The 8,928-nt window shown below is 47.8% G+C and overlaps 1 protein-coding gene across 1 annotated transcript; it reads right to left on the reverse strand.

Moving 5' to 3' along the window:
* Positions 1 to 549: 549 nt before the first annotated feature.
* On the reverse strand, positions 550 to 8,691 carry PRADC1 (protease associated domain containing 1). Its single transcript, XM_035101139.2, has 5 exons — positions 8,542 to 8,691; positions 6,344 to 6,444; positions 5,523 to 5,632; positions 3,670 to 3,837; positions 550 to 775 (listed from the first exon to the last, which is right to left on the reverse strand). Exons 1-5 carry the CDS (start codon positions 8,600 to 8,602, stop codon positions 655 to 657), a joined length of 561 nt encoding a protein of 186 aa, XP_034957030.2. The 5' UTR covers positions 8,603 to 8,691; the 3' UTR covers positions 550 to 654.
* Between the last annotated feature and the right edge of the window lie 237 nt (positions 8,692 to 8,928).

Genomic DNA, 8,928 nt, shown 5'->3' on the forward strand with positions numbered 1-8,928 from the left:
ATCAAAACAGCAGCACGGAGAGAGCTCCGCCTTCCCGTCCAGAGATCATACAACAATGGAGGGCGGGGCGAGGGGGCAGGGCAGGAGCCAGAGATCAACCACGATCTACCAAAACCTCGCGGGGATCTACCAGTAGATTGCAATCGACCTGTTGGACATCCCTGACCTAAATCATCCGCAGCCCCAGTCCTCCAAGAGAAAAGCACTCTGCCTCTCTCTTCCGAACGGAAAGCAGCACAGGACAGGTGCCCCATCCTGACAGCCAGTGAAATGGGGGCCTAATCCTGAGCCAGTGGGGAGGAGGAACAGCACGAGAAAGAGCAAACTGCCTCTGTTGAATCATGTGTTTTCGAAGAGATATTTTGCAGGAACAGTCCACGGGTGGTACCCTGGTGGCCACGGGTCCAGGACTGACTTCTGGCCGTGACCCTGGAGAGTTGTACCAGGCGGGGAAGCCAGTGCCACGCTTATTACGTAGCCCATAGGGCTGAAAGCCACCCGAAAACGGCGGCTCCGATTCTTGAAGGAGGCAAGCTGGCAAAACATCCAGGAGGTTGCTAGTTCGTAAGGCCCCAGCCCGGCTCCTTTCGGAAGGGCCTTCCGGCCAGTCTGTATTCCGTCCTCGCCAGCATCCTTCGCCCCGCTTGCTCTCTGCTACCAAAAGGTCCACGGAGGCTGCATCAGTTCGTAGGTCGAGATGCTGGTGACGTTTACGGGGATGGAGATGACTGCCCAGGGGAGGCCGTGCTGCTCCAAGGATCGGCGGATCATGTACCTGGAAAGAGGGTGGCAAAGCCGTCGTGACTTTGGCTGGTGGACGCACCACATAGTTAAACTACGGAACTCCCTCCCACAGGGCGACTGGCTTTAAAAGAGGATGGCACAAATTCATGGAGCAAAGGGCTATCGATGGCCCCAATGGCTCGGCTCTGCCTCCACAGTCGGAGGCAGCGATGCTTCTGAATCCCAGTTGCTGGAAACCACAGGAGGGGAGAGGGCTCCTGTGTTCGAATCCTGGTTGCGGGATTCCCAATCTGGTTGGGCACAGTGAGAATAGGATGCTGGGCTGGATGGGCCATTGCCCTGATCTGGCAGGCTTTTCTTAGCTTCTTATGGACTAGCAGGTTGAACAAAGGTAAGTTTCCACTAAAACAACATCCTGTTCAAAATACAGCGTAGGAGAAGTGTAATCATCTAGGCCTCTTTACCTGGACCATGGGACTCTGCCCAAAATATACTCCTTGCCCCAGCCCTGCTCTTCGGCCTGGCTGGGATGCATTCTTGAACTGCAATATTGCTTCCTCCTTGCCTGGAGGGGAAGATACAGAGATGTGGGAATAGCATGGAAACCTCAGACTTCTGGGTGTCTGGAAAGTTGCCGACAAAGGTAAGAGTCGCATCTGTTCCACCCACCACTGGGCATTTGGTGAAAACAGCAGAGGAAGCACTTTCCTATTTTTATTACAGTTAAAGAAAAAGGTAAAGGTAAAGGACCCCTGGATGGTTAAGCCCAGTCAAAATCGACCAAGGGGTTTTATTATGCGATTGTATTATAGTACAATCGCACCTTATGTGCCTTTAACGTGCACAATTTCAGCCATGCGCGGTTTAAGGCAGGATGCTTGAAATTGTGCAAGTTAAATCCAAGCAAGGCACAGAGTCTGGGGGCTCTTTTTGTACCCGCGTCACTTGCGGTTTACCCAGCATGTAAAGAGCTTTGGAGGCCAGGAGGCCTGCTCTGCGCGAGAGCTCTGAGATGCTTTTGCAATATCTTTGGGGTTGTCTGGGTTCCTGCAAGAACAACCCTAGTCTCCGAGAGCCCACCTTGCCCAGCAAGCAAGGAAAGACATTGAATGGCTGCCTGCCACAGATGCTTTAGCTGAGATTCCTGCGCTGCAGGGAGCTGTACCCTTCCAGCTACAATTATATGTAGAGTGCAGATCTGAGGCTGAAAAAGCCGTTCTTTGCTCCTGATACAGATGGATTAATTATTATTATTATTATTGGATCAATTATTATTATTTATTATTAAAGCTAACAACGATCCGCTTTCTCTCCAAATGTTGCCCTAATGTTCCATAGCGCAGTACAGCTGATCAATTTCTGTTATGGATCAGCGATGGGTTGGCCTTTGCCCCATCTACATTTTTCCAAACCAACCAACCAACCAGGATCCCCGTGGCCTGTCAAGGTCTGACCAATGTTTGCAGGAGTCCGGCAGAAACTCGAGGGGCCACACTAAACTGGCCAGCCGTCTCCAAGTGGCCTGCCATTTCCCTTTTGGCCCACTCCGTTCCAGGTATCCCCAGTAAGCCTCCTTGTTCCAAGTCAGACTCGCAATATAAACAAGTGTGTTCTATCTCCACATCACTCAAGAGTTTGGGGCTGATGTTTTCCAGAGCTTTGATCCTGTTCCGGAACCTGCCAACCACTCACTCAGTTTTCCATTTTTTAGAAAGGAACTGGTTTTGCTGCTTCTGTGTGCCAATGCACTTTTAAAACGGGTGAATTTCTGCATTCCTAAAATTTGGCACGCTCTCCTCCATTCTCCCATCGTTAGTTTTTTGTTGTTGCAAGGGTTGTTACTGCTGCCAGCAGATTTGCACACCGGCTCTCTGCTCTCTGCACTCAAATTTATTTCTTATAATATAGTTTATTAAAATTTTCACAAATTTCACATAAAATCCCAATGTTTCTTATGTTTTATTGACTTCTCGTCCCCTTTTCTTTGGCTTTCTTTTTTAAATACTATCTCATTGCTGCACCCAAACATCACTCTTTTTATATTGTAACCATAATCCAATAGTTACTGCACTCAAATTTAATACTATGCACTTAAGGGGAGCCAAATAGCTGGGTCTGGCTCCATTTGTCCAGCTTCCTGTTTCTCACAGGAACTGAGCAGGTGTCTACAGGAAGCCAGTAACAGGACCTGAGCTCAACAGTCCCCTCTCTCCACTTGTGATTTCCAGCAAACAGGTACTCAAGGGGCTATTCCCTCCAACAGTGGAGGGAGAACTCTGTTATTACGGCCAGCACTGATACCCCCCCCTTTCTTTACCATTTCCAAGATTCTAGTTACAGGTAGGTAGCCGTGTTGGTCTGTCGTGGTTGAAACAAAATAAAAAAAATTCTTCCAGTAGCACCTTAGAGACCAACTAAGTTTGTTATTGGTATGAGCTTTCGTGTGCTTTCGTATCTGAAGAAGTGTGCATGCACACGAAAGCTCATACCAATAACAAACTTAGTTGGTCTCTAAGGTGCTACTGGAAGAAAAAAAAAATTTGTTTCAACTACGGCAGACCAACACGGCTACCTTTTTTATTTTGTTTCATTTCCAAGATTGTCTTCTATTTTTACAAGACACAGGGCAGATCTACACTCATGGTTTTTAACGCTAAGAAAAAGTCATGGGAAGATTCTGTTAACCATATACCGTAGTTGTGTGACGTTATGTTTTAATGTCCATGGTACGTAATTAAAATGTGACACGAGAGCAACCAGAAACCAGGGAGACGGCGGGGAAAGAAAGCAAAAGGGCCTTTTAGTGTCTCTACGTTTTAGAACGATATTTCCGATAATGTTTAAAAGGTGAGTGTAGATCCAGCCACGGAGGGGATTTTGCCTGATCTCGGAAGCCTCTGCCTACACCAACTCCAAGCCACTTACCCGTCTCTCCCGAGCAGGAAGAGAGCAGGAATGTCCGCTGTCCGCCTGGTGCTGTCCTGGATCATCTCCACGTAGGAGTTGTCGTTGTCATAGGCGTTGTCCGCGATGATCACCGCACGGCCGCCGAGTTCCTGGACGATACGAGTCTTGGACAGGAATGAGCAACCTCTGCCGGAAAGGCGGCAAGAGAGTTTCAAGTCTGAACAATGTTGTAGTAACAGCTTTACTGGGGGAGCTTTTGCAGCTTTTCATTTAATTGTTTCAGGAACAATGATACTCAGTAACTTAAAGCTTTTAGGTTAGCTAACCTTCTGTTTAAGTAACGTTAACTTTATCTTGGGGAAATTATCCCCGACTGCTCATTCATGTTTATGTTTAATTTCTGATAGCTTTTCCTAGCTTCTATTTAGTTATTATGAACTTATTCTTTTAGCAATTTCCCTCTGAGGAAACAGACATTATGTCCAGTGAAACGAGTAATGAGCTGGCATCTCGTCAGGGTTGACTTTAGTTCAGAGGTTATTTTGTAAATTTATGCCCTTATCTTATCTAGTCCTTTGAGAGGTTTATACCCATTATATTCTTTGAGTGGTGTTTGGTTTAAGTTCAGTATTTCTCACTATAATTACATCTCGTTTCAAGGATTTGTCACGGCTGGGTTCCAATTTTTGTTCTTATTATATATTCCGTGACTGTCTTTTTTGCCAGTTCTGCCAGAAAGGCAGCAAGAGAGTTTCAAGTCCTGCGCCCTTGTGGACACTCGGATCCAAGCTAGACAGGTATTGTTCCCTGTATAGGGAAGTTTGTAATGTATGGTGCTTTATTATGTGTTTATAACTGTTGGAAGCCACCCTGAGTGGCTGGGGAAACCCAGTAAGATGGCTGGGGTACTATTGCTATTCCTATTGCTATCATCATCATCACACTGCCTGCAAGGGCACCTCCAGGCCCTCATTTTTTAAAAAATTTTTTTGCATGGGCGATTCAATCACATGTCGGAACATTAGGATCGCACATTTAAAGCTGATTAAAGCGCTCTGTCCCCTAACTACAACAAATTTATTTATTTCATAGAATTTATACGCTCACCCATTGTAAAGCAGCTTTCTAAAAACAGCAAAGATTATTAGTATATAAAAAAAGTAAAACCATTCAAAAGATTTTTAAAAGACTAAAAATGCAACGGCATTCTAAGTATCTGCATAGGCTTGTCTAAACAAAAAGCACCACCTGATGTCAATAGGCAAGGAGTTCCAAAGTTTAGATGCCACCACGTTAGAAGGTGGATTTCTTACAGTGCGGAGCGGATATTTCATGGCATCTGGAACAGTGCCAGTTGGGGAGATTAAAGCGGTTGAGTGGGAGAGTATGGGGTAAATCAGGAAGCACAGGTGCCAACTCCTAGGGGCCCAGGTCCCTTTGCCCCCCCCAATAAAATATTTAAGGTGCCCCCCAAGTTTTTTTTGCAAGTTGTTGCCTCCCTTCCTTGGGCAGCCACCTCCCCCCTCCCCCCAGCCAGGTGCCCCCTCTTTTCCCAGCTTGGGGAAGGGGATGTTTGCGCCCAGTTATGTGCAGCAGAGGAAAGTGAGCTTCGCAGAAGTGCAGGGAGGGGGGTGAAGTCTGGGTGAGGGGGTGCCACCCCAATATTTTGTTCAAGTTGGCGCCTGCGGCAGGCCAACTGACTCCCGACTTATCAAGGCCTCTTTTGGAAGGAGATGGGGAAATGCGTCAAAAAGTGTGTGGGTGAACAGGCGACTCAAGGGAAGATTAAATTGCACATGAAAGCAATCCTGCTTATTAAAAACGTAGCCCTCGAAAACAGCCCGGCCCTCTTCCAACGCAAGGAGGCTCACCCGCGCTCCACCAAGGCGATCTGGCCTTCGATGAAGACCCCGTTGTTCAGAGCCCCACAAGCCTCCGGAGGGTCTGCCGGGACCAGGTAGATCTGCTGGTATCTCGTGTTCTTGGGCAGACGAAAGAGAGACAGAAAGAAAGCAGAGGAAAATTACAACTTGCTGAAAGCAGAGCAAAATTACAACTTCTTCCTTTCTCCTTCTGGCACCATGAGAAGCCAGGGTAGCACAGTGGTGAACTAGCGTACCAATGCCAGAACGCCTGCATTATCAGCTACTGGCGTGTTGTTTCTGTTTTTGCAAATTATCTCTCTTATTTAAAGCAATTTTTGCCATCATTAGCTTATGACTCCTCTCACACACATCCAACCATGTGAAAATGTGCCAGTGACTCGGGATAACACCTCAACTACTGGATGAAGTGAGCTATTGCTAACGGAAGCTTACATCCTAAAAAAATTGTTATCCTCTCTGTTACATTTTTTAAAAAAACAAACCCCCAAAATTAAGACTGTTTTGCAGTCAGTGTGGTGTAATGGTTAGAGCGCTGGACTCAGACCTGGGAGAGCAGGGTTCGAATCCCCACCCGGCCATGAAGCTCACTGGGTGACCTTGGAGTCACTCACCATCTCTTAGCCTAGCACTACCTCACAAGGTTGTTGAGAGGATGAAATGGGGAGAAGGAGAAGAGTCATATACACCACCTTGAGATCCCTGGAAGATAAAGGTGGTATATAAATGTGATAAATAATAAATAATAAATAAATAAAATGACATTGGGCACCGCTGGGAGGGAACGGGCGCCTGGTTCTCATACTTACAAACCCCCCTCCGAAATCCTTGGCCGGGATGGCAGTGAAGATGTAGCGGATATCTCCAGGGCTCAGCACCTGGAAGTAGAGATATTCCTGGATGCGTAAGCCTGCAGTGCCAAGAGAGAAAGAGAGCATGAACTCTTGGGGCAGATTGTGACAAAGGAGGCTCCCAAAAAACAGAGAAGATACACCGACTATGTTTATTACAGCACAGTCGCATCTTACATGCATTTAACATGCACAATTTCAACCCCACGCGGTTGGAGGCAGGCTGGTTGAAATTGCACAAGTTAGGTCCAAGCAAGGCAGAGAGCTCCACTTTGTGTGTGTGTGTGTGTGTGTGCGTGCGCTAATTAAACTGGAAGGGTTTTAAAATACATATATATTTAAATATTATCAGGTGGCAGGCTTATCCACTTTTCTCCAGCGCAATTGCCCTATCCACAATTGCATTCCAGGGTCCAAACTTGAAAGAAAATTAGCTGAATGCCACCTCCGGCAGAATCGCCAACCCGAAGCTGCCAATCAAGACCATTCATGACAGCGGCTGGGATTTTGTGGGTCTGTGGGATTGCCCAGAGAATCTCAGAGCAGCTTTGGAAGTCAAGGAAGGGTCTGGGGACAGGAAGCACGGTTCCCTGGTGCTTTCTTTTCTCCACACTTCTTCAGGAGAAACACTGAATAGGATGGTTATTGGAGGAAAAAAGAGAGATATCTGAATATATAACCTCCTCCATTGTCCACCCCCTGGAATATTCTATATCAACCCTGGGAGACCCATGTTTTTCAAGCTGGCCCATAACTGCGATAGAAAGAGGAAATGGGAACAATTTGCCTGGCCACATTCCATGCAACCGGCTGTTGCCACGCTGCAAATAGGAGACGGGGGCGGGGGGGGGGGGCGGCAAGGGATTATAAATAGACTTGGGACTGCAAAGCCCACACACCATATACTCTGGAGCAGTTGCAAGAAGCTCGTGGGCCGCTCTGGAAACCCGTATCTTGCCAACGACAACCTTCCACACCACGTAGCAGAATAATCCCTGGCGTACAGTCCGCCACCTTTTTAGGAAGTCTGTCCCACTGTCGAACAGCTCTTACAGTCAGAAAGCTCTTCCTAATGTTGGAATTTCCCCTTTTCCCCTTGCAATTAGAATCCATTGTTTGGGTCCTCCCAAACCTCACCATCAAAATCTCGGGAACTATAGTTTACCCCACAGAACGACAATTCCCAGCACCCTTAATAAAATTACTGTTCTGGGGATCCTTTGGGTGGGTGGGGAGAGAGTGTGCTTTAAATGGACGGGGTCACAGCTGGGGGCAGCAACGCTTCTCAATATCCGTTGCTGGAAACCGCAAGAAGGGAAAGCATTTCTCTTGCGCCTGAATCCTGCTTGAAGGTTCCCCATAATACGCATCTGGTTGGCCCCTGTGAGAACAGGATGCTGGACTAGATGGGCCAGTGGTCTGATCTAGCATGCTCTTGAATCATAGAATCATAGAGTTGGAAGAGACCACAAGGGCCATCCAGTCCAACCCCCTGCCAAGCAGGAAACACCATCAAAGCATTCTTGACATATGCCTGTCAAGCCTCTGCTTAAAGACCTCCAAAGAAGGAGACTCCACCACACTCCTTGGCAGCAAATTCCACTGCCGAACAGCTCTTACTGTCAGGAAGTTCTTCCTAATGTTTAGGTGGAATCTTCTTTCTTGAAGTTTGAATCCATTGCCCCGTGTCCGCTTCTCTGGAGCAGCAGAAAACAATCTCTCTCCCTCCTCCATATGACATCCCTTCATATATTTGAACATGGCTATCTTGCTAGGTTTTTGTCTGTGTGTACGCAGCTGCCCCCCCCTCTCTCTCGAGAACGCCACTTGCAAAATTCACTTTTGTGTGTGCATTAAAAAGCACTGCAAGATCTTGAGAAAGGAACCTCTTTATATAAAAAAGAGCCATGCAACCTACTAAGGCTGGACAAAGCAAACACATGAACTTGAAAAGAGGAAGGCAGATCAGGGCGACTCGAGCATCTGCAGCCTGGGTGAGAGGGGTAGGGGGGCACTGCACTCTGCAGAAACTCCTTTAAGTTGTCTCTTTCTCTCTGCATGGTGGGGGGGGGGTTCTGCCATGCCAGCTGTCAGCCAGAATCTTTCAGCCCAAATTAATGCACCAGCCCCAGGTTAGGAAGCTGAGGGATACTCACTGTGAGCGAAGGGGCCGAAGCAGAGCAAGATGCACAACCATCTGGGCCAAACGGGGAGCATTGCTGGGGGGGGGGGGGGAGCCGCCAGTACAGCTGCCTGCCAAGGGCCACCTCTTGCAAGTGCTCTCTCTTCACACTGACATTAGGAGGGAAAAGCCCGCCCTCCAGCTTCCTCTCATTGGACGAGCCCAAGCTCTCGACGATGCCATTGGTGGAGGGTTCGAACCAACAGCTGCCATCCACAATGGTTTTTTTTTTGTGTGTGTGTGTGTGGGAGATCCTACCAACAAGCTCCTAATAGAGAGGAAAGGAAAAAGCGGGGGGGGGGGGGGAGGGGAGAACAGCGAGAGGTTGGTTTGCTTCCCTTTTGTGCAGAGCCTGATACAG

This window comes from Zootoca vivipara, chromosome 9, assembly GCF_963506605.1.
Source record: "Zootoca vivipara chromosome 9, rZooViv1.1, whole genome shotgun sequence".
In the NCBI taxonomy this organism is placed as follows: Eukaryota; Metazoa; Chordata; class Lepidosauria; order Squamata; family Lacertidae; genus Zootoca; species Zootoca vivipara.

Bases quoted from the DNA above. Each gene is read 5' to 3' on its own strand.
- PRADC1 (XM_035101139.2), bottom strand. From the start codon at position 8,602: ATGCTCCCCGTTTGGCCCAGATGGTTGTGCATCTTGCTCTGCTTCGGC. The intron at 5,633-6,343 runs GTAAGTATGAGA...CGTCTGCCCAAG, and splicing joins AGGATTTCGGAGGGGGGTTT to AACACGAGATACCAGCAGAT. The intron at 776-3,669 runs GTAAGTGGCTTG...CCCTCTTTCCAG, and splicing joins TTCCTGCTCGGGAGAGACGG to GTACATGATCCGCCGATCCT.